At 50.2% G+C, this 24,983-nt stretch overlaps 2 protein-coding genes across 2 annotated transcripts; one reads left to right on the forward strand and one right to left on the reverse strand.

Annotated features, from left to right (window-relative positions):
- Positions 1 to 13,303, forward strand: PAX4 (paired box 4). The gene is made up of 11 exons (XM_060157571.1): positions 1 to 29; positions 3,184 to 3,293; positions 9,516 to 9,646; positions 9,930 to 10,145; positions 10,473 to 10,548; positions 11,097 to 11,222; positions 11,411 to 11,493; positions 11,862 to 11,931; positions 12,318 to 12,373; positions 12,642 to 12,783; positions 13,116 to 13,303. The coding sequence occupies exons 1-11, from the start codon at positions 1 to 3 to the stop codon at positions 13,301 to 13,303; spliced, it is 1,227 nt and encodes a 408-aa protein (XP_060013554.1).
- A 5,655-nt stretch (positions 13,304 to 18,958) lies between these two features.
- Positions 18,959 to 24,537, reverse strand: FSCN3 (fascin actin-bundling protein 3). Its single transcript, XM_060155976.1, has 6 exons — positions 24,394 to 24,537; positions 22,715 to 23,411; positions 22,263 to 22,381; positions 20,145 to 20,304; positions 19,492 to 19,662; positions 18,959 to 19,164 (listed from the first exon to the last, which is right to left on the reverse strand). The coding sequence occupies exons 1-6, from the start codon at positions 24,535 to 24,537 to the stop codon at positions 18,959 to 18,961; spliced, it is 1,497 nt and encodes a 498-aa protein (XP_060011959.1).
- Between the last annotated feature and the right edge of the window lie 446 nt (positions 24,538 to 24,983).

A 24,983-nucleotide genomic window follows, 5' to 3' on the forward strand; every position in this document is an offset into this window, starting at 1 on the left:
ATGACGAGCTCTGGATTCCTGGGACCGAGGTAAGATCCTTATCCTTGGGGAGGGAGCTCTCTTCCCCATTGCCTTTGGGTCTTGCTAAGCAGCGGAAAGTTACCCAAGCTGGAGCACTGAGCTTTCCTAGGTAGGACCTATTACAGACATAGTTTCAGTGATGACTAGATCACATTAAAACAGTTCAGTCCCCTCTCACTCTATAGTGAGACCAAGACCAAGATCCCACAACCTTCAAAAAGCATAGAGGCAAAGACCTGGGATCATCAATGACTCATGTTCCTCCTCCCCTTCCCTTTCAAAAGTGCAGAAGTTTGTGGATATTTCAAAGGCAGCAGAAAGATAGCCACCCCACTATCTCCAGATAAGGTGACTCTAGGTCAGAGAAGGAATTTCATATAGTAGGCTTAATGAGCCCAGAGATCAAGGGGTAAACTGAAGAGCAGAGAGACTGAAATGACAGGAGTGCAGAATTAAGGCAGCAAGGGTGGGGCTGGGAAGGTCCTAGGCTGGAACGGGTGAACTCAGTCAATAGATAACAGCGTCACCTGTTGGCACATAATAGTATTAGTAATAGTAGTAACAACAATTATAGTGTGATACTTATAGTGAGCGTTCTGTACATGTGCATGATAAACCCTGTCCTCAGTCTCAAAGCTGGATCTCTGAGAGAACACTTCTTAACTCATTTTATGAGACCAATATTAATTACCCTAATATCAAAAGTGTTAAAGACATCATAAGAAAGGAAAACCGAACACCAGTATGTTTCATGAACATAGATGAAAAAAAATGCTCAGCAAAATATTAGTAAATTGTACCCAACAATGTCTAAAAAGAATCATACATCATGATCAAGTGAGTTTATTCCAGGTATGCAAAGCTGGTTCGACATTTAAAAATCAATGAATACAATCCATCACATCAACAGGCTAAAGAAGAAAACAAAACCATATCAATCGGTGGAGAAAAGGCATTGAACAAAATCCAATACCCACTCATGATAAAACTCTCATCAGACCGGGAATAGAGGGGAACTTCCTCAGCTTCATAAAGAACATCTACAGAATTTACACCTTAGGTTCGTCAATTGTAACAAACTGGAGATATTGAATATGGGAGAGGCTGTGCGTGTGGGGGGACAGAGGGTAGATGGGAAATCTCTGTACCTTCCTCTTAATTTTGCTGTGAACCTAAAACTGCTCTAAAAAAATAAAGTCTATGGGTATGGTGACGCCTTTTTAGATACAACACCTAAGACATGGTCCATGAAAGAAATAATTGATAAGCTGGACTTTATTACAATTAAAAACTTCTGCTCGTGTCCGGAGACTGTGCTCCGCAACGGGAGAGGCCACAACAGTGAGAGGCCCACGTACCACACACACACAAAAAACAAACTTCTGCTCTTTGAAAGACAATGTGAATAGAATTAGAAGGTAAGCCACAGACTGGGAGAAAACATTTGCAAAAAACATATCTGATAAAGGAATATTATCCAAAATATACAAAGAACTCTTAAAACTTAACAATAAGAAAATAAACACCTGATGAAAAAAATGGATCAAAGCCCTTAACTGGACATCTTACCAAAGAAGATATACAGATGGCAAATAAGCATATGGCAAGATTATCCACATTGTGTCATTAAGGAAATGCAAGTTAAGATGACAATGATATACCCCACTAGACACCTATTAGAATGGCCAAAATCCAAAACATTGACAACACCAAATGCTAATGGGTTTGTGAAGCAACAGGAACTCTCATTCATTGCTGATGGGTGTGCAAAATGGTACAGCCACTTTGGGAGACAGTTTAGTAGTTTTTTTACAAAACTAAACATACCCTTACCATGTGATTCAGCAAGTGTACTCCTTGCTATTTACCCAAAGGAGTTGAAAACTTATGTCCACAGTAGGTGAATGCCTAAATAAACTGTGGTTCATCCATACAGTGGAATATTACTCAGCGCTAAAAAGAAATGAACTGTCAAGCCATGAAAAGACATGAAGGAATCTTAAGTGCAAATTACTAAGTGAAAAAAGCCAGTCTGAAAAGGCTACCTATCGTATGATTCCATTACATAACATTCTGGAAAAGGCAAAACTATAGTGATGGTAAAAAGATCAGTGGTTGCCAGGGGCTTGCGGGCAGGGAGCGGGGTTGAATAGGTGAGGCACTACAGATCTCTTAAGGTGGTGAAATTACTCTGTGTAATACTGTACTTGTGGATACACAACCTTATGCATTTATCAAAACTTATAGAACTTTACAGCACAGAGAATGAAACTTAATGTATACAAATTTTAAAAAACTACCTAGAGGTCAGGGAATCCTAAAATGAATTGCAGAATATGACTAAATAATCTAAGTGTATTACAAATGTATGAAACAGCTTCAGGGACGGGAGTGGGGAAAATCAAGTTACTTGATTTAAGTAACTTTGGAAATGAGTGGAGTCTGTAAGACTAAAGGTAAAATAAATTGTACTTATGTATTGTACAGACTTCACAGGTAAGCAAGGGAGGAAACCAGAATGATCCATGTGATAATGGACTGGAGTTGGAGACATCAGTATGAACTCATGTTTAGTTTAATATCGATACAAATGGTTACATATGGAACTATTTATAGATATGTCTATATACATGGATTAGTACACTCATGTATATTTCTTTGCTCTGTCAGCTGAAAGAACCCAGAAGCACTGACACCCCAGTCGCTGCAAGCATGCCTAGTGCCCAGGTCTTTGTTTCTCATACCATTCTCCAACAAAAGGTACCAGAGCTCCTTGGAGAAACAGCTGATTCTAGGCCTGGGGCAGGAAATATACAAGATAAATAAGGAGATACTCAACACACACAGACACACACAAAACAAAAACTGAGCCCCATGAAAATGGGGGTATGTCAAAGGGACAAAGGAGGCAACTGAAAGAGCTCCCAATGGCCAAAGCTAGAACGATTTGAGCAACAAAAAATGTAGCATATTGGGTAATAATATTCCAAAGAATAAAATAAGTATCTGTAGTCCATATTGACAGACATACATTACTGAACAAATAAGTGTGAGAGAAGTAAAAAGTCTCCTAAGCAGAAGAAATCCAAAATCAATGTAGATACTTCACTCTCAAGCAGGTGAAGCGTAACTCCCCACGCCTTAAGTGTGAGTTGTACATAGGACTTCCTTCAGAAAAGTACCGTATGGAAAAGAGGGGAAAAGATTAACTTCGGTGGGGAAACCCAATAAACGCTACCTCAACCGGATGATCAAGGTCAGCATCAACAGAGGTAAGTCACGTTGACGTGTGATGTGACATGACGAGGACCGCACTTTACCTTTTTCGGTCTTCTTCTTCAAAACCCATAAGCCCAGTCTGATCATGAGAAAAACATCAGACAAATCCAAACTAAGGGATGTTCTACAACTCCTCAAAATTTTATACGTTATCAAAAACAAGAAAAATCTGAGAAACTGTCACAGCCAAGAGGAGCCTCAGAATACCTGGTGACTAAATGTAGCGTCCTGGATGGAGTCTGGAACAGAAAGAGGACGTTAGGGAAAAGCTGAGGAAATCTGAATAAGGTATGGACTTTCGTTATTAATAGCATATCCATCTTGGTTCATTAATTATAACAAATACTAGTGTAAGATGTTCATAATAGGGGAAACTGGGTATAGGGTGTATGGGAACTCTCTGTATTATCTTTGAAATTTCTCTGTAAATCTAAGACTGTCCTAAAATATAAAGCCTATTAAAATAAAATGTATTTAAAAAATGGAATGCTATCTTCCTCCCCAGATCTTCCACGTCATGCAAAGTTGGGCAGGATGGAGTGGAGAAGATTTGCAGAGCACAGAGCTAGCTGTCCCTAAGGAATAAATGGAACTTTGGGTCACCAGGCGGGTCTGAAAACCCCAGTCAGGATGCAGCCCCTTCCCCTTGGGCAGGTCTGATGTGCATTTGGACCCAAGGACGCACTCTCCACAAGTGATGGGCCACTGAGGTCTGAGGCGCACAGTGCCAGACCTGGCAGCTTTGGGCTGGGCTCTTCCTCACCTGGCCTCCTGGAGCCCTTGGCTCTAACCCCTGAACTCCCCAGCTCTGCTGGGGGTTGTCTAGGGGAATAAAGACTCCCCACCCCACCCGGCAAAGCCTGGTTCTAGGTGAAACAAGGGGAGGGTTGAGCTCAGAGGTTAGAGGCCCGTGTTGAAAAAGAGGCAAGAGGGGGGCATTTTCTGTGTCCCCAGTTAGGAGGAAGTGCTCTTCACTCTCTCTGTGGCACATTCAGAGGGAGGGAGCTGAGTAGCCAGCGTCTCAGACGCTGAGCGGAAAAGCACTGGGATTTGCAAGTGTCATAGCGGGGTGTGGGCTGGGAGAGTAGGGTTGGCGGTGTGGGCAGTTGCAGATTTAGCACCAAGCTTAGGAATATCCAAGGAACTTGAAGATACCCCACATTTTTGTAGCCAGGAAACTACTACGACTTTAAACTCGGAGGCACGTGCTGCCAGCGAGTGGTTTAGGCGAGGTGGCCAGTGCGCTCTGGAAAGCTGAGGGCTGGCAGGAGATGGGGCTCGCTGGAGAGAGGGAAGATGGGAGCCAGAACCCCACAGCCTACAGGGAGGTGCCACAGGGAGGGGCGGAAACAGCCTGGAACTGGCGTTTCCACCCCCAATGAGTGCCCAAAGGCCGGGGTGAGGTGTCAGAGGGAAGCCGTCGGTCTCTGTTCCGGCTGCGCCCTGCCCTCTCCAGCTTTACGCACGGGCTTGTCTTGTCTGCTGGCCCCTTGAAAAGGGCAGGGGAACTCCAGCGGCCTCTCCCGAGGACAGATCTTTTCCCATAGCTACAGGGCTTTACACCAGGGGCTCCCAAGGGCAGAAGCAGCCAGCTGTCAGGGCTCTACAACAGGGCGAAGGACAAGCAGGAATGGCCGTGGGCGGACTGGAGAGGGGCGCACAGGCTGGCTGGCGGGTGGCAAGACCTCTGAGTTAATGTATAATTGACAGCAGATGGCAGGGGCTGGCGGCAGCCTGGGGCCTGGGCCCAGTGAATGAGGGACAATTAGCCCCAAGCCCGGGGTTGGGGGGTGTGTGTAGGTTGAGAGAGCCAGACAGTGAAGGCAGATATTTGCTTCTCAAACAGTCTGGTGCATTGGGCAGAGGGCTGAGTGGCTGAGCCTCTGGGCTGGCGAGGCCCCCCTGCCACAGCCCTTCCTCTCTTTTCCCTCCCCCCATCACCTCTGGGTCGAAAGCCTCTGTTTGTTCAGACCCAAGAGTGTGTTGTAAAGGTGGGGGGAGAAGGTAGTTTATGGGGGAAATCGCTGCCGCCACCATCTGCCAGGTCTTGTCCCTTCTCCCCCTGACACCCCTATCTCCACCCTCACACAGCTGTCTATGGGAATAGTGGGTCTGGACGTGGAGCCTTCGGCCCCCAGATGCAGGGGCAAATCAAGAGGAAGCGATGAGGCAGGAAAGGAGGAGTAAGATTAGAGCTACCACATGCCTTCCTTGGGAACTCCTCTCACCCAGGCATGGCAGAGTCCAGGGACCAGCAGTCCCAGCTGCCCTGGGAGTGAACGGCCTCTACAGCCACCAGAGCGTGTGCTGTCCTGCCCCTGGTGCTGAAACCGCCTGCTGCAGTCTCCCCTGTCCCCGAGGGCTCCAGGCTAGTCTGAGGATGCTGGAGGAGGTTGGAAGAGAAGGGCAGTACATGGCAGGGTAAGGTAGAAAACCCACTTCTGTGATATATTTGGCCCTGCTTTGAGAATAAGAGTTCCCAATCCTAGGATCAAGCTGAACATACAACATCAACACCCCTGCCCCCCAAACCAAAGCATTTACCACTGAAACCTATTCTTCCCTGCTCTGGGTCTAGTGTTAGAGCACCACACCCTGCTTACTTTCAGCCTGACTTCTGAGAGGGTTTCACGGACTCCAAGGTATGCGATGGACCCAAAGAGCTTTCCATGCCGGCTCCTTCACAAGGGGTCTGCCCGAGACCATGGTGGCAACAAAGCTTCCATGCGCTGGGGGCTTCGTTTCCCTTCCAGCTACTGGCCCCCCCACCTGAACAACAATGCAGATAACCTGTGGTATTCTCTGCGGGAACAGGAGTGTCATTCATAGCTCAGAGTCTAAAAGCACCAAATCCCGCGTAGAATGAAGCCTGATAAATCGAGAAATGGATAAACACCCCACCTGCAACCTAACTGCCTTCAGAGGCTCATTCCCTCCATCGCTCCTGTTGCCAGTGTTCTAAAGTCCAGGGTCCCCCAGTTTCCAGGCAAGAACTCATCCTGGGCGTCACCTCAGTCAAGGAGCCAATTGAAGGATTGGTGAGGACACTCTTGGGATGAACTGGTGCTATGTGATACTCTCTCTATGCACACCGCATTCTCTCAGAGATCCATGAGCCAACTTGGCCGGTATTTAGGTGTTGGTCTATATACCCATGGACCTTTTATAGCAATACACATAGGACCCAGGAGTTGACCTGGAACCCAGAAGTGCGTTCTGGCTGGGAAGCTGTGTCTGTAGTTCTGGAATTCATGTTTGGGCTTCCGTGCATTCAAAGCCTTGCGGACACAGTCTGAAATTCCCCATCCTCCTTATTCCCCATTCCCTTCAGGAGTACTGGCCCCAGAGTGGGTGTGCTCAGGAGTCAGGGGGCCTGCATGAGACTGGCTCTGTACCTGCTTCAGGGTGGCAGGTAGGCGCAAGGTAGGCTCTGAGGACTTCCGGTGGAAGGACACAGTGGGTCACTGGCTGTGGTTTGCCCTGACTCAGGGCCGGTGTCAGTCAGCCCCATGCACACCTCCCTCCTCCTCTCTCCTCTGCTCATGGCCTGTGACATCACTGGCTGCTCCCAGAAGGCTGCCCTCTGCTCCTGAGCACGGGCTTTCTGTGGCTCTGGACCCCCTGGCAGGACTGAAGCAGGAGCAGAGTGGAGGCTGTTAGCAGGACCAGACCACCACCATCCCTGGAGCCTGCAGGGGTCTCAGGAGCCCAGGCCAGGAGACTGAGACCCCCCCCACCAAACAGGTAGCTCACTGCAGGCTCATTGTCTGCTCCGCCTCTCATGCTGGTTCCATGTCTTTGTGTGGCCAAGCCAACCTCTCTCGTCCTTTGTCTTTGCAGCCACCACCCTCCTGCCCCCTCAGCCCCCTCTCCTGCTCTCCCATCTTGTGAGGACCAGTTCTTTCATCAGACAAGTTAATATGAACGTTGGAAATGTGTGGTGTGGTGACCGGGGACGGCTTTCTGTTTTGAGTTGGGGTGATTTTAGGTTTGGAGATGATTTAGGTTTGGATGTTGAACCTGAGACCCCACAGCTCCTCTGAGCTCTGATCACTCAGGGGGGACACAGTCCTATCAAGGATTCAGGGTTCGGCTGATTTTCTGAGCTTCCGCCTGCCTCCGCTATCCCGGCATAGCCTTTACATCCCCAGATTGACTTTCCTCTCTCTATTGCTTTGGAGGCAGCAGGGGTGGAGGCAGAGAAAGAGAGCCTCAGGATTAGAAGCTGGAAACTGCAGCTTCTGAGGAGGGACTGGCTTCTAAACCTCCTTGAGCTTTACTCCCTGGGTGGCCCCTGATTTGTGGGGGCCCCAATCTCTGCCTCAGTTTTCTTTTTGGAGAAACCTCTGCCTTCCTTCCTGACTTTCTGGAAAGATGAGAGCATGCAGGGGAATGTGTCTCTAACCATCTAGAGAGGAGTGAGTAAAAGCTGATTTATCTCCTGAAATTTATCAAGTCGCTCTGGCTGCCATAGTCTTTGTGAGTTCATTGTTGTTTCCTTCGGGCTCGTCCCCCCTCCCTGCTTGCACTGTAATCTCTTGGAGGGCGAAAACCTTATCCCTGTTCTTTTTACTCCCTTCATCTTGAACAACCAGCTATGTGCTCATGATTAATACCTTATTCAGTAAATAATTGCAGATTAGTTAACTGAGCCAAGATGGCATGGTTATTACAGGAAAGTTCTATGCATAAGCTATTCTCTGGGGGGACCTCCAGCCCTGCCAGGGGTCCAGGCATGAAAGGAGGAGGCTTCAACTCCCATTACTAGCAGATAAAAGCAAGACGGACATGGTGGCCCACGACCTGTGTCCTGGGCTACCAAGAGACTCTCTCGTGCTCGCACTGGCTTCTATACAGATCAGAGACAGCTCTCTCCTGCTTCTCCCTCTCTCCCTTTGACATGTCTTCAGTAAACAGTAGTTGCAAGAATGAGTGTCTGGTCCCAGAGACTTGGCCTCTGAAAGTAGGAGATCTAGACCTCTCCAGAGTTAACAGGGAGCAGCAACCCCAGCGGCTTAGAAGCTGTCAAGAGAGGTGTCTTCTGGGAGAAACCAGGACTTCAGGCTTGTTCATCTCTACTTCCAGGGGGTGGGACCCAAGCCTCAATGCCAGGGGGTAGAGCTGAGCCCTGGTGTTTCCCCAGACCTTCTTGGAGAGTATCAAAAACCAGAGCAAGACCCTCCCATGAGGTGCTCTGAAGGAAGCTTTCTGGCTGGTGGTTTGGAGAACATAACATCAGGACCTGCATGAGAGTAAAGGCAAAGCCTTGAACCTGGTCCCCACCTCAGACCAGGGATATGGAGATCTTTGGTCCCTGGTGCCCTCTCTGGCTGGGCATAGCATCCTGAGCTTAGGAGGCAGGACTTGGTCCCAAGTGTATCACCTGGTGGCTGATAAGGCTTTTGAGGGGTCAGTGGTCTGTTTGGAAAAGGGAAAGCATCATCCATTTTTCCCTGACCTCTTGTATGGAACATGTGAGAAAGAAAGCCCTCCCGCCCTCCCAGGCCCTTATCAGGACATCCAGAAAGATCCGGTCCTCTGCTGGCTCTGTGATGTTTTAATTCAAAGGTTTAGTAAAGAGAAATTGAATTTTCGTAGCCAGTCTACTGGCAAACTTTAGAAACCTTATCCTCTATCACAAAACACCCCAAGGCCATTCTAAGCAAGGGATTCTGCCCAAGGAACCCTCGATTATGGCAGGTCCAGCCTCAAGAACAAAAAAGGAGCTCCCAGGAGGAACTCCGCTCCCCAGTCTTCCCAGCTCCTGCCCTTCTGTGAGGAGGCCCAGCCTGGAGCATGCTGCAGGACGGTAAGATGCCCAGGAGAAGCGGGAAGAACAGGGTAGCATAGGAGGGCGGGAATGGCTCTGGGCTCCGCTTCCATCCACGTGGGTTCATGTGCCCTCAGCCAGCGTTCTGGGGGCGCCCCTCCCAGTCACTCCCTCCCCTCTCCACCCTGCTTCCCTTAGACAATGAGGGCCAGTGCATGTGGCCAAGGAGCAAAGACTCACACATGAGGCAGCTCCCAAAGAAAGTGGCATGTCTGGGGGACCCTGGGAGCAGAAGGGGAGCAGTCCCCTGGAGAGAGGATTTTCTCTGTGGTGGGAAGCCAGGCTAGCGGGGCCTGAGTAGCCCTCTCCCAGGAGGGTCCTCCACGCTGCAGGTGGACTGGGGAGAGGGGAGACTTCAGGTACGATGCCTCCTTCTCCTGCCCAGGGATCAGCAGTGTGAATCAGCTGGGGGGGCTCTTTGTGAATGGCCGGCCTCTGCCCCTGGACACCCGGCAGCAGATCGTGCAGCTGGCCGTCAGCGGGATGCGGCCCTGTGACATCTCACGGAGCCTTAAGGTAGTGTGCTGGGACCTTCATCCAGTGATGTGCACAAGAAGCAGGGAGAAGCGGCCCCTTTAAGGCAAGTCTGGGGCTGTTGCAGACTCAGAGGACCTTTGGGGCTTGGGCTGCCTCCTTGAGGGCTGGGATAGGGAGCTTCAGGGTTCCAAAGGTGAGGCTAGACTCGACTCTGGGGCCTGATTCAGTCAGTCTCACTTTGCCTTGTAGCTTCCTTCTGTCCCAGGGACACTCACCCTCTGCCCATCATGCCTCACCTGTCCCTGCTTCTCACCTGACCCAGGTATCTAATGGCTGTGTGAGCAAGATCCTAGGGCGGTACTACCGCACAGGTATCTTGGAGCCCAAGGGGACTGGGGGAAGCAAGCCACGCCTGGCCACACCACCTGTGGTGGCTCGAATCGCCCAGCTGAAGGGTGAGTGCCCAGCCCTCTTCGCCTGGGAGATCCAACGCCAGCTCTGCGCTGAAGGGCTTTGCACCCAGGACAAGACCCCCAGTGTAAGTGCCCTCCCCTCCCCAGAACCGGAACTGCGGCTGCCAGACTGGTTGTCTGGGGAGGGAGAAGAAGATCCCTTCTTACTTGGCAGTGGGGCCTCCCAGGCTGGGGGGTGGGGCTTCTGGGCTCTCTTCTGACCCAAAAGTTTCTCTTCTGAAAAGCGGTGGTGGTGAGACAGGTGAGAAGAAGAAAGCGTGGGGCTGAAAGGAGGCTGCCCTTGGGAACGATGTGTGGGCCGGGACAGAGGAGAGAAAGGATACTGGGGAAACATCCTCAGGATGCAACCTGGGCTGGGCACCGTTTCCCCACTCATCACCCCACATCCTCAGGTCTCCTCCATCAACCGAGTCCTGCGGGCGATACAGGAGGACCAGAGATTCCCCGGGGCACAGCTCAGGTTGCCAGGTGGGTCTTGGAGCTGCCTCCAGGAATGTTCAGAGCCAAACCTAAGCATTCTACAGTCCTCAGATTCCTTTCTTGTTCTTTCTTGGATCACCCTCACAACAAGACAATAACGTGGGCCTCACAGGGGGTCTTATTCTCTCCTAGCAGGAGAAAATGGAGGCTCAGAGGAAGGGAAGTAACTTACCCAAGGTCACCAGCTAGTTGTTGGCAGGTCCTGGAACAGAGCGCAGCTCCCTAGGTCTCTAAGTTCACAGGACCTGCCGAGGAGACAGGACTCAGAGCACTTTTGAGGTGCTGTGGGATCAGGCAAGCCTGGCCCATCCTTGCGGCTGTCTCCCCCCACATGCTAAGCATGCTCCCACCATGGCTGCGAACCCTCCCACCCAGTGCCCCTGCGGCGACCCCCGAGGAACTGTGGATGCCCCAGCGGTGCGGCTCTGCTCTCACCCTGCATTGTGCCCTGCCTACAGCACCAGGGACGTGGGGACTCCATTCGACCAGAGGAATCACCGTCACAGACCAGCACCAGCCACTGTCTCCCTTTGCAGCTGTTTTGGCTCCAGTTCCTCCAACGCCACCTAGCGGCTCCGAGGCACCCCGGGGTCCCCACCCAGGGACAGGCCACCGGAATCGGACGATCTTCTCCCCAGGCCAAGCTGAGGCGCTGGAGAAAGGTGCCAGAGCTGGGGTGGACGGTGGGCCACGGAGGCAACGGCCCTGAGGCCTGCGGGCCGAGGCTGAGAGCTGGAGGCCGTGGATGCCCCTGCGTCGGGGAGTAGGGCAGTCCGGGGCTGGCACGGGCGGGGAGTGGGGCCTTGCTCCTCTCCCCGCGCCCTGGCTGTGTGAGCCTCCATCTCTGCAGAGTTCCAGCGTGGGCAGTACCCTGACTCAGCGGCCCGCGGCAAGCTGGCCACCGCCACCTCTCTGCCTGAAGACACGGTGAGGGTGAGTGAGCTCTGCCACACAGCGTGCACACACCACAAGCACAGCGCGTCTGGGCCGGGCAGGCTTCCGCTTCCGCTTCCGGTGACGGTGACGTAGAGAAGGCGGCCAGAGGCGGAGACGGGCTTGTTCGGAGCAGGAAGGAGCCAGGCTCCTCCCTGTTGCGCTTCTGCTGAGCTTTCCTCTCCATGGCCCGCTCCACGCCTTAGCACTGAGGAAGGGGACGGAGAGCCCAGGCCAGAGCAGGAAGTGGGGACGGCAGGGCTGAGGAAGGGTCTGCACTCCGAGTCCAGGTCAGGAGCACGTGGTGAGAGCAGTAGGTGCTGGGCCTTGGAGCGCACAGCCAGCTGCATCGTTTCTGCCCTCCTCAGATCTGGTTTTCCAACCGAAGAGCCAAATGGCGCCGACAAGAGAAGCTCAAGGGGGAAATGCGGTTTCCAGGTGATTTCTCTGCCCATCCATCCACTCACCTACCCTTCTTTCCTCCCTTCCTTCCTTCCCATCCATCCCTCCATCCATCCATGCAACCACCAAACATTACTCGGCACCTCGCATGCACCAGACCCTGTGTTAGATGCTGGACATACACAATCCCTGCTCTTCAGGGCTGCAGTGCCCCCACTTTACCATCCCTGGGATTTAATCCTTCTTCCCCAGTCTCCCAACACCCCGCCTTGGGAAGGAGGGCAGTTTGGGGCTGTAGCATCCATTTCCGCCCCCCCCCCCAGAAGTCATTGCCTTTCCTGGAACCTCCCTGCCTCTCACCTCCACTCCCTGCTCCCCAGACCCCTGTTCCTCCCTCTGGTGCATCCACCCTTACCTTGTAGGTGCTTCCCAGGACCTGACTGTACCAAGTGCCTCCCCAGGGACCATCTCTGCACAGGTATCCAGGAAGAGGAGGAAGACTGAAGGGATCACTGCTTGTCCCATTCCCAGTGGGTGCCTGAGCTAGAATGCATGACTCCGCTGGGCCCTCACAGTACATGTTTCTAGAAAGTGCCGTCCTCAGAGTTTACCATGTGAATGGCTCCCTCTGAAGTTGTTCAGGATACAGCCCTGGGGGTGGGGTGGGGTCGTGCAGCCCTGGGGTCCCAGTTGTGCTAAACAGGAGGCATCACTGGCAGCTGAGGGTTTCCTCTTGCTTTTTCCAGCAACCCCCCGGCAGTGTGTCCACAGCGGTCCTACCTGCCCTGGCATCCTTGGCTGCCTCCAGCTATCCGCGGTTCTGGGGGACAGCATCAGACAGATGTCTGAGAGACACTCCACCACAAGCCTGTCTCAAGCCCTGCTGGGGTGAGAATCCAGGCCAGGCCTCACTCCTGCAGGGTGTAGGGAAGGCTAACTGACTCCTTGACCCGCCGGAGGGCATGGATCCCCAGTCGGGGTCATCAAAGGAACCTCAATACAGTTTTCCTCATTCTTTGCATGGCCCATAAAGTTGGGGAGACTAGTACCCCCGAGTCTATACTATCATTGACGGTCAGAGCGGGCAAAGGGGCTGGGATGGAGATTCAAGTGTGTATATCCAGTGTAGAGAACTGATGTCCGCCCCTCTCCCCATCAGTGACTTTGAGGGGTGGGGTGGCAGCAGCGAGCCCAAGCTCACCCTCTCTTCATCCCTACAGGCTACTTGCCCCCCACAGCCGAGCTCCCTGGATTCACTCCTGCTTTGCCATCCTTGCCGTTCCTTCCTCTGCCCCCATCGCCAGTCTTGGTACCCATCAGGTCTCGCTCTGGCCTGGCTCCCCACTTCGAGGCCTGGGATGAGGGAGGCGGTCCAGAGTGGAAAGGAGATGGGATGGGAAGGATCTGATACTGCCTGCCCAAGCACTGCTCCTTCTTCCTTCCTGTGTCTCCTCCCCATCTGTGGACCTTGCCCTTCTTATATGTCACCTGATTGCAGAAGCCATGCCCACCCACTTCTCACACTGGCCTTAAGACGCTTCCAGTTGGCAGTGATAAAAACATCTTTTAAATTAGCAGTAGTTCTATTGTCCATCATGTTTTTCTCATGAGCACTCATAATCCCACCCCTATATTTAACAATTATAAAGTTTGCCATCGGGCTTCCCTGGTGGCGCAGTGGTTAAGAATCCGCCTGCCAATGCAGGGGACACGGGTTCGAGCCCTGGTCCAGGAAGATTCCCACGTGCCGCGGAGTAACTAAGCCCGTGCACCACAACTACTGAGCCTGTGCTCTAGAGTCCACGAGCCACAACTACTGAGCCTGAGCGCCGCAACTATTGAAGCCCATGCACCTAGAGCCCGTGCTCCGCAGCAAGAGAAGCCACCGCAATGAGAAGCCTGCACACCGCAACGAAGAGTAGCCCCCGCTCGCTGCAACTAGAGAAAGCCCGCGCGCAGCAATGAAGACCCAGCACAGCCAAAAAAAAAAAAAAAAAATGTTTGCCATCTATCTATCTATCTAATTTAGTTATCTATGTAACTAGTTATCATCTAATATATTTATGTGTCTATATAATTAGGTATCTAGCTATTATCTATCCAATCTATCTAATCTTTGTATTTATCTATGTATATATATATCTACATATGTATGTAGATATGTATCTATCTTGGTGTTTGGGTGCTCATATACCCACATGTATGCATATATAACACATACACACACACTGATAGTACCTCGTGGCACGTCACCCCTGAGTCCTCCAGCATGCATCTCCAAAAAATAAGGGAAATTTTCTTACATAACCACAACACCATGACCACATCTAAGAAAATGTATAATAATTTCTTAATCTAAGAAGAGAGACATGGGGCTTCCCTGGTGGTGCAGTGGTTGAGAGTCTGCCTGCTGATGCAGGGGACGTGGGTTCGTGCCCCAGTCCGGGAAGATCCCACATGCCGCGGAGCGGCTGGGCCCATGAGCCATGGCCGCTGAGCCTGCGCGTCCGGAGCCTGTGCTCCGCAACGGGAGAGGCCACAGCAGTGAGAGGCCCGCGTACCGCAAAAAAAAAAAGAGAGACATGAACTCCTTAATTGCATATGTATATATATATTTTTGCACAACAGCACACAGAGTGGAAATGACCCTTTTTAACTTCTGCTCAGCCCTTTATATGTGCTCCTGGGGCATGTTTGCGTGCTTCCTCTTGGCTGTAAGTTCCAACTCATCTCAATTTTGTCTCCCTGCAGAGAAATCACGGCTCCTCCTGGGAAGCCCTGGGATGTAGGGAAAAAGAGGGCTATGGGGGGAAAGCGGGACAGAGGAGATATTTGGAATGGGGGATGGGCTCATCCCTCCAAATTCTTTCCTTTTTGAAGAGCAGGGGATGGAATGATGATGGTGCAAAGCAGGGTGGGGGGGACTGGGGGCATGTTTGTTTACTCCCATCTGTGACAGGTACAAGTGCAGAAGTTGTCCTTCAGGAAGTCTCTTTATCATCAAATACTCTAGAGCTGTGGGGCTCAGTAAATAGCCACCGACCACATATGGCTATTAAAGTGCAATTAAAATGAAATAAAATGAATAATTCAGCTCCTCAGTCACACTAGCCCCAAGTCAAATGCCCAGCAGTCACATGTGCCCGAGGTTACTGTACTGGACAGTAAATTTTATAGAACATTTCCATCAGCACAGAAAGTTCTATGGGACAGCACAGCTCTAGAATGAAATTCCGAGGGTAATCCAGTGCAGCCTGCCCCGCCCTGCCTTCTCTCCCTTCAAGCTGGGGACCCTGCTGGACAGACTGCTCAAGGAAATGGGCGAGGTTTTGTGGGGTGACAGCATTCACAGTACAGCTGAGAATATGCCCTTCACTTCAGCAACAAAACTGACCTCAGCAATGGAAGCAGCTGTCATCCGAGGCTCCATGGCTGAGCACCATTCAAGTGGAGGATGGATGACCACTTTCGGGGAACAGGGCATACCTGTGTGTGTGTGTGTGTGTGTGTGTGTGTGTGTGTGTGTGTGTTCCTGGGCACATGCATGCCCGTGCATCTCAGTGTGTAGATGTATTTATGGAAAACTGAGGAAGGGGTTCTCCACTAAATGACCCCCAACGTCTTATCTCTGAAGACTATATTCCACTCCACATCTTTGGCCTGTTCTTAATGTTCTGCAGGAAAGGAGATGCCCTGGTCTCTAGAGTTTGCAACCTTTTTAAATTGGATTAAAATGTTTACAAAATTCTTTCATATTCTTGAGGAGAAACATACTTCCAGAAACTCGACATCATTTTCCTCTATCCAAACAGAATGTCTCTCATGTTCCGGTTTCAGGTTCTTTACTCAGTGGACTTATAAACCAGGGACTGATTATGGGATGATGCAATAGGGGTCAGGCATCACTGGTATTTGAGAAACTTTTAGGAACTGTCTGGATGCTGCTTTATATAATATTGGGTTAACAATGAGAAAAATTTTCCCTTTTCCACTCCCTTTCAATTCTGATTGTGTCAAAGAGAAAATTTTCGTTTTGGTCCTACGCTTTAGCCCCTCTGTAACAGTTGCTAATCTACTTTTTTAACAGAGGGAAAGGGAGTCTCTGAGCCTTGGTCAAGGAAGGGAAATCTAACTAAGATTTGAAACCTCACTTTGTTTTCATTGTATTTCTTTTCATGGTCACTTTCTATTCATGGCAAGTGATTCTGGTCTTCCATTTTATGATAGTGATCAAAATATCCCTTTTAAAATAAATGTACTAAAGAGTGTATGTCAAGAAAGACATTAATAGGGTAGACGGTAGGTAAATAAAAGCCAAAGTTATGAAGACAGTGCAAGAATGACAGTCATTTTGGAAATTGTTTTGATGGAAAGAGCCATAGACATTAGGGTCTACTCTACTTGAAGAATTGTGTCAGAGGTCCCAGTCATGGGCAAATCACTTCAGCTCCCTGTAAACAGTGAGGTAGGCAGTGATGGGGAAAGTACCTGTTGTGTCCAACTGATTGGATCAAAGGTAATGGTAAGGTGGGATGGTTGGTAAGCTTTGGAGGGAGGGTGGGCTATAGAGGCATAAGCTGTTATGACCATTAATAATCCTTCCTTTGTTCTAAGCCAAAAGAACATCTAGTCATATCTGGTTTCTGAATCCTTCAGGGCAAGGCTGGATCCTCATGGGATCACTGGGAAAAGTCTAGTGGTTCTGGAGGGGATGCAGAGAATCAATAGAAGAATAGGTTACCATTTGGTCTCCCCTCTTCTGGATAGAACTTGGAGTGACCGAGGTCTCAGTCGCCACCCACATCCACACCCCTACTCACAAGTCAGAGGCACACCAGGGTCTTGGGGGTGGACTTTTGTGATGTATTGTTACTCGCAACAGGTGTTTTGCTAAACTGGGTAGGAAAAGTTGTGGAACAGATATTCTCATGGATCTTGACTCTGGGGTTCCTGTTCGGTTTAGCGTAGTAGTTTCTCCTGGAGGATTTGGATTTTGGTAGGTGGCATCCCATCGACCTGGGAGGCAAGTGGAAATAGAAACGTTCAGTCGGTCGTTTGCTGATCTTTGGCTTTTAGGAAAAACCTGGTGAGATCCTGTGGGAAGAGAGAATAAAGTGATTTGTTCCATTCTTGATGAGGGATCACAAGGACAGAGTTGAGGTTAGTTTATAGGAAAAGGCAGTAGAAGTGATTTTTAAAAATCCAATGAACAGTGCAAAGTTGCATCAGAATTCACAGGGAGACTACAGTCAACAGGTTAGGTTTACTAAGAATTCAAACTGGATCCGGAGAGACGTCTAATGGAGTGAGAGTGTGCTAGGTGCCAGGCTGTTTACTAAGCATTTCACTATCATCAGCTCATGTAATACAATAATACCACGAGATAAACACTATATTGCCATTTTACCCACAAGAAGCAGACTTTGAGAGGTTCATTTGCCCAACATCAAACAACAAGTTTAACTGATAAACATCGAATTAGAACCCAGTTCTGAGTCCAGAAATGAGCTCTTAACCACTTTGATACACTGTCTACTAGAATGGTAGGCCTGGAAAGAGCCTGAGAAATTTAGTTCGATCCAAATACTTCATGGAATAGATAAGAAAACAGGCCCAGTGGGATTTCATTGTATTTTCCCTAGTTTGCCACAGTTAAAAGGTTTGTGCAGAAAACTGGTAGAAAATGAAGGAGAAGAGTGAATGTACATGGGGATCTCGATCTAGAGGCATATGGTCATTCAATCTTCACACCACTCTATGAAGTAGATATTATTCCCATTTTACAGATAAGGAAACCAAGGCCTAGACATGTTAGAGCAATTTCCCTGGGGTTACAGAGCTAGTAAGGACCACACCTTGTTAGTTTTGGTTCCAGGTCTAATACAATATCAAAAGCGGGGTCGATTGTGAAGGGACAAGGCTAAGAGCACTGAGGTGCCCTGAAGAGCTGTGAACAGGGAATGATGGAATGGAGGCAGCATCTTAGGAAAGTGAACTTGGGGTGAGAAGATATCGGGTGGGAATGGGACTGGTGGCAGGGAGTCCTGCTGGGGAGCCCTTGTTGCAGTGTAGGCTCTTGGTGGAAAACCTGGAACCCCGCTGTGGCGATGGCAATGAAGAAGGAGCAAGCACTCAAGAGGCACTGTTAAGGAGGTACCTGAGTTTTCAGGGTTTGGTGAAGGGAATGTAAGGGAGGAAGGAGAGATGGTGCTAGCTTCTTGAGTCTGAGAGTTTGCGAGGACGGCAGTGCCCTAGATGGCCGTGGGGAGGGCAGGAAGAATCACCTTTGAAGGGGAGGGTGAGGAGGCTGATTTGGAGGGGATGGCAGGATGAAGTCAAGCCAACTGTCAATCAGGAAGTTGGGGGCTTCCCTGGTGGCACAGTGGTTGAGAGTCCGCTTGCCGATGCAGGGGACACGGGTTCGTGCCCCGGTCCAGGAAGATCCCACATGCCGCGGAGCGGCTGGGCCCGTGAGCCATGGCCGCTGAGCCTGCGCGTCCGGAGCCTGTGCTCCGCAACGGGAGAGGCCACAACAGTGAGAGGCCCGTATACCACACACACAAAAAACAATCAGTAAGTGGGAAAGAGATAAGGTTAGACTTCAGGAGAAGGGTCAGGGCTGCAGATAAATATCTGGGTGCCATCAGCACCCCAAGGATCCAGGGGCATAGGGGTAGAAAGTGCCTAGGGTGGAAAGAATACCCGCCAAAGTTACCCGCCTTCCCTACAAAGGGGGCAAAACTCCACATCTTAATGAAGAGAGCTACACAGGTACACCTCATCCTATGCCCTGCAGCCTGGCTGGCAAGCACAAGTGTCAGCGTGACGTAATAGTGAGAAACCTAGATCTGACTCCTCTCTCCAGCAAGTCTCGGTCTAGAAGCCCTGAAAGAAAAGGCACAGATTCGCAATAAATGTGTGGAGTTGATGGAGCTGTCAGACAGAAGTCAGCCCGGGCTGCCTTTTGGTCTAACTGCCTCCTGCCTCCCCACCCTCCTCTCTTCTTCTCTTGTTCCTCAGCTCCTGGTCCCAGACCCCCCGGTCCTTACACGCTTTACCTTACCTAGAATTCCCAAACACACTCTTTGGTAATGTCTGTGCTGTCTGCCAACAGGGTGCCACTTCGGTCAGATCGCATGTAGAAGCCATTGGGTGCAAGCACTGTGAGCAAGTTGCTGCCCTGAAGCTCTATACCGAAGTTGAAGGCAAACTTTCCCCAAGGGCGAAAAGTGCCAAAGGGTGTTATTGACCAGAAGGACCCACCCTGTGCTGCGGAGGGAAGAGATCAGGTTGGTGGGCCATTCTGGAGGAAAGCCTCCCTCAGTACAGCCTCTGAGAGGCTCCTAGGAGGCATGCCACCCCTCCTGGACCACCCTACGCTGCCTGTGTTGGCAGGTCCCTCTCTAGAAACACAGGAGGGCTGGCTTCTGTTCTGCACCCCCCACCCACTCTGGGGGCCTTGAAGTGTAAAAGCAAACAGAAACTCTGCTTTTGCTTTTATATAAGCAGGCCCTGCGTGGCAGGCCCTGAAGTCTGAGCTGGGGCTAAGGCTGGGTTAGACCATGAACCCAGGGGTGAAGAAGAAGAGCTACTCACCCTGGAAGTGGTAGATGCCCTGGCGGCAGGGCAGCAGGTAAATGCAGTCGGGCTGATCCATATTGCACTGCAGGAGGTCGTGTCGTGACGAGGTACCCACATACCCATACCGTCCCCTCAAGGCGAGGAAGGGGCGGTTGGCCAATTGAATCCCAAATTCCTCATTTGGGCCTGGAAGAAACAGGAAGAAGTTATCTGGATGGGCCGCCTCTAGGTGCTTTCCCAGATGGAAGCAGGAAGACGGGCACTAATGGCAGAAGGGTGTCGTCAATTATCTTAATATTTAGTGAACACTTACTATGTGCCACGTCTCACGCTAGGTGCTTGTGAAATGTTTGTGAAAGCACTTAGTACAGCGTGGAGGCCAAGAAATTTTAATATTCTTCCTTCCTTTGAGATGTGTGAATCTATTTGATCCTCAAGATAATCCTGTGAGGCAGGCAGGTTGGCTGTCACCTCCACTGATGATGGAGACAATGAACCTGACCCTCAGAGAAGTGGTTTGCCCAAGTGATGATGAAAAGTCAGTGATTCAGCAGATATACAGACCCACATCTTCTGACCCCAACTCCAGTGGTCTTTCTATCATAACCCCCGCTCCCTCTGAAAGCGTCTCTGACTTGGAATAACCTGGCAAGGGCTGCTTCGCTCACCTGGAATGGTGGCACTGGCCACCAGCAGGCCATTGGCTGCGATGCCCAAGAAGCATCCACTGGGAGACTGCAGGATGATCCTGCCATGGTGCCAGTACATACGAAAGAAGGTTTCAGCCTCCAGCTGGTGCCCATCAGCCATCACTGTCCTATGGCGCCTCTGGAGAGAAGATCGGGAACAGAGAAGGGAAGCAAGGACCCCAAATCTCAGCTTTCTTCTCAGTATTTTTATTTTAGACCCTCTTTCCCACATCCCACCCTCTAGCTTTTTTTTTCTTCTCCCAGGGTACGCTTATGCCTTCAGATGCTTTTTGGAAAACATGTTGTGACCTCAGCTCTCCCACTTCTCCAGTCTGTGCTGTATCCCATATGGACAGAAACGAACCTCGGCCCAGACTCCAAAATCATTTCGAAGTGGATCATAGTCATAAACGTGAAAGCTAAACTATAACCACAGTTTAACTATAAACATCTAGAAGAAAACGTAGGAGAAATTCTTTGCAACTTTGGGGTAGGCAAGGATTTCCTGGGGCAAGAAAAAAGCACTAACCATTTATAAAATGGAGAAATTGGACTTCATCAAAATGAAAAACTTGCTGCTCAAAAGACACTATTAAGCAAATGAAAAGGCAAGCCACAGACTGGGAGAAAACGTTTACAATACATAAATCTGGCAGAGGACTGATGTTAGAACACACAAAAACCCTTACAACTCAATAACAAGACAACCCAATAACAAAGAAACAAAAGATCTGAATAGACACCTCACAAAGAAGATATACAAGCGGCCAATAAGCAGATGAAAAGATGCTTGGGGACTTCCCTGGTGGCGCAGTGGTTAAGAATCTGCCTGCAATGCAGGGGACGTGGGTTTGAGCCCTGCTCCAGGAAGATCCCACGTGCCGCGGAGCAACGAAGTCCATGTGCCACAACTACTGAGCCTGTGGCTCTGGAGCCACAAGCCGCAACTACTGAGCCCGCACACCGCAACAAAGAGTAGCCCCCGCTCACTGCAACTAGAAAAAGCCTGTATGCAGCAACGAAGACCCAATGCAGCCAAAATTTAAAAAAAATAATAAAATAGAATAAATTTAAATAAATAAAGGGCAGCCACCAAAAACACTGGAAAAAAAAAAGAAAAGATGCTCAACATTATTAATTATAAGGGAAATGCAAAGCAAAGCCACGATAAGATGGCATTACACATTTAATTTTAGAGTGGCTAAAATTAAAAACACAGACAATACCTAGTATTGGAAAGGATGTGGAGCAATTAGAACTCTCATACATTACTGGTGAGAATGTAAAATAGTACAATCACTTTAGAAAACTGCTTGACATTTTCTTCAGAAGTTAAACACACATTTATCGTATGACCCAATAATTCCACTCTTACGTATTTGCCCAAGATAACTGAAAGCATAGGCCCACAAAAAGGCTTGTACACGAATGTTCATAGCAACTTTGTTCATAATGGCCCAAACTGGAAACAACTCAAGTGTTCATCAACAAGTGAAAGGATAAGCAAATTATGTTTGTGTTTATGAGTAGAGTTATGGAATACTACCCAGCAATAAAAAGGAACGAACTACTGATACATATGACATCATGGACAAATTTCAAAAACATCATGCTGAGTGAAAGAAGTATATATACTGTAATTACTGTATGATTCCATTTATATGAAATTCCAGAGTAAGCAAACCTAATCTATAGTGACAGACTATATACCAGTGGTAGTGGGGAGGGCAAGAGGGGAGGGGATCTGACTGAAAAGGGGCAAGAGGGAATTTCTGTGGTGATAGAAATAGTCTCTAACTTGTGATATGATTGTAGCATGGTTGCATACATTTGTCAAAACTTATTGAATTGTACACTTAAAATGGGTGCATTTTATTGTATGTAAATAATGCCTCAATAAAGTTTACGTTTTTTTTTTTTTAAAGAGGCCCCATTGAATGAAAGTGGGCCCATTGGATGAAAATGAATGTTTATTGACAAGGACCTCCACACTTTACCTCACCATCTGAGCATCTGCCTTGAAGAAGGAAAAAGTGTGTCTGGAGAGGGAGAGCTCAGGGCTTAAGGGTTCTCTTACTCAGAAAGTCAAGGTCTCACCTGGGCTAGGTAGCAGCCATTGGCTGAACGAAGCTGCAAGGTAGGGCTCTTGTTGTCACATTCAAACTGGAACAAGGACATTGGGGTTACCTGCTCAGAGGCGGCACACACATCCACGTCTGCAGGGGAAGAACACATCAGAAGAAGCCTGAGTCTGGCCTCAGCCTCAGCCCCTCCTCCACACTTCATGGCTGGTATTCCTTCTGCTTTCCCTCCTCAGGCTTCATCACCTTCGGTTGCACCATAATGGCCTGGAGAAGACCCAGGCCGCTTTCTCTCCAAGCCCATGCCCCTGGTTTAAAGCCCTTCTCCATGGCAGCAGAGATCCTCTTGGGACCTCGGGATCTTCCTTAGCATTAGTTTCAAAAATCCTCACTGATCCCAAACATACTTTCCTCTTTTCAGCAGCCAGCCCTCCCTCCCTCTATGGCCGTGTTGGACCCAGCACTTGCCATAGACAACGGTGAGAAACTTCTGAGTCGTGGACCTGAGGCTGACCCAGGTAGGGCAGTGCTGTAGGATGAGCCACTCCTCGCCCCCATGGGGATCAGAGCCCAGGCTCAGGAGCAGGCGTGTGCCCTGTGGATACAACATGCCTCCTTCTCCATCACTCAGCGCCACAAACCCTCCAGGCCGCACTTGCATGTGGAAAGCTGTCTGTGTTGAGGGTTGGGAGACCAGACCGTCTAAGTGGGACAAGAAGGTGTGTGCAGAGGTCTCCAGGTGGTAGCATCCATCTTGGAAATGCAACAGGAAGCCACATTCCTTCAGGCAGGGAACTGGTGCGTCCACCCAGACTCGGCCCATGGTGGGGTCAGCCCGGGCATAGCAGTGGTTGAGGGGGCTGTAGAGGATCACGTGGACATGCAGCGCTGGCCGGGGGGTCCACATGTGGTAAGCTGAGAGGGTCCGGGAGGTGCAGAAAACATCCTTGCCATCAGATTCCAGATAACGACCACTGATGAGGCACTGGAGGGTCCATTTGCCACTGCGGTGGAAGTGGATTAGGAAGCATCCATGATGGCTCGTCCTCGGCCGGCCATAGCACAGAGAACCATCCGCCTCGCACAGAAGGTAGAAGCCCTGCAAGCTTCTTAGTCGTACCACAGCCTGTGTGTCATGCTTACTGCTCACCAGGATCTCCCAGGTCTGGAGGCATTGGGAGGGAGAAGAAGGAAATCAGTACTGCCGAGAGACTAGACCGAGGAGCCCTTCAACTATCACCCCTGGCATTACTCCAGCGCCTTCGCTGAGGGCAACCACCTTCCCTCCACATTGGCCTCCTTGCTGTCCACTCTTCTACCCTCTCATCCAGTGGTAATCTAAGGATCTCAGGGCTCCTCCACCACTGGGGCCACAGGGCTTCTCAAGACCCCAAGAGACATTCTAGATGCCCACTCCTCCAGATAATGGAGGGTAACACTCCCTCTCTCTTCCTTGGTTGCTTCCTTAAATACCTAACTTTCCAGTAAATGCTTTTGTTTAAGTCTTACTTCTCTCTTTCTCACTGTCGCCCCTGGACAGCACACTCAGACAACACGTCCGCCCCCCAAAACCACCTCTCCACCATGGCAGGAGAAAAGAAAGACCTCTTACAGGCAGGCCCGGGCTCTGGGGACGGGGATGGGAGCACAGACAGTTGAGATGGAATTGTCTGTTTCAGGTGTGATCAACCTTGTTACAAGCGAGAGGAACTTGCCACTGCCTTGCTCTATAGCACCATCCCGAGAGGCGCCTACATTACTCTCTAAAATGAAGACCAAATCTCTGAGGGCTTCTAGAGTACCCCAGTCTCAAACTACAACCGGAACATAGACTTTGCAGTAACCCCGCTGGTCCAACTTCCCGGACGCCCACAACTCTGCCTTCCAGCCTGGCCTCTCCACCTCTCCTTTCTGTGATAACACACCCACTGTGCTGGGATAGAGGGGAGGGAGCAGCCAGAGCAAGACAAGGTAGCAAGGCCTGGGCTGAGGCTTCACCTGCTAGAATAGGGTTAGAGAGGGGGAGATGGAGCAATGGAGACCTGTGAGCAAAAGCCTGGCTTGCCCTGACAATGGCAACACACACACACACACACACACACACACGGCTTGGGAAAAATGGTTCCAGTGCAGGTTTGCTTTGTTACCTGTCTCCGGCCCAAACCCTTTGCAGTAGCAGTGACAGTATTCTTATATGTCTCAAAAGTGAGGTAGGATCCCGCCCAGCTGATGAGCCCAACCCTTAGGTCCTTGGCCTTGGGTTGTCTTGGCATCCACTCCACTTCATCCATGGGGCCGGCACCACAGGTGATGACTCAGTCTGGCCCAGCCTTCCCCGCCAGTGGTGAGGTTCTACAGGCCATAGGGCTCCGAATCAGGCCCTTAGTGCCTACCGGAAGATGTTCCCAGGCAGAACTTCCTAGGCAGAGGCTGGCCTGGGGCCCAGCACCTCTGTGACCCGGGAGCATTGTGACTGTGAGGGTTGCCTCTTATCCCACCATAGAGGAGAAAGGGCACTGGCTCAGCAACATCAATCCACAGCCCAGAGGAAGTGGGTCCAGGGCCACTGGCACTAGCCTCCCCACATCACTCCAGGCATCGAGGTAATTGACTGGGAATCAGAACTTCAGCCTGTGCCAACCACCACCTGTGACTTCAGGCAAGTCCCTCCCTTTCTTCACTTGTGTTCCTCATTTTAATCATAGGATAGAAATCAACCTCTTTCCTCCCTAGGAAG

This window comes from Lagenorhynchus albirostris, chromosome 8 (genome assembly GCF_949774975.1).
Source record: "Lagenorhynchus albirostris chromosome 8, mLagAlb1.1, whole genome shotgun sequence".
Classification (NCBI taxonomy): Eukaryota; Metazoa; Chordata; class Mammalia; order Artiodactyla; family Delphinidae; genus Lagenorhynchus; species Lagenorhynchus albirostris.

Coding starts and splice junctions, on each gene's coding strand:
- FSCN3 (XM_060155976.1), bottom strand. CDS start 24,537: ATGGATGAAGTGGAGTGGATGCCAAGACAACCCAAGGCCAAGGACCTA. Junction 20,305..22,262: donor ATGGCTGCTACCTAGCCCAG/GTGAGACCTTGA, acceptor TCTTCTCTCCAG/AGGCGCCATAGGACAGTGAT. Junction 19,663..20,144: donor GGCCAGTGCCACCATTCCAG/GTGAGCGAAGCA, acceptor TGTTTCTTCCAG/GCCCAAATGAGGAATTTGGG.
- PAX4 (XM_060157571.1), top strand. CDS start 1: ATGACGAGCTCTGGATTCCTGGGACCGAG. Junction 12,374..12,641: donor CAGGGACCATCTCTGCACAG/GTATCCAGGAAG, acceptor TGCTTTTTCCAG/CAACCCCCCGGCAGTGTGTC. Junction 12,784..13,115: donor CTGTCTCAAGCCCTGCTGGG/GTGAGAATCCAG, acceptor TCATCCCTACAG/GCTACTTGCCCCCCACAGCC.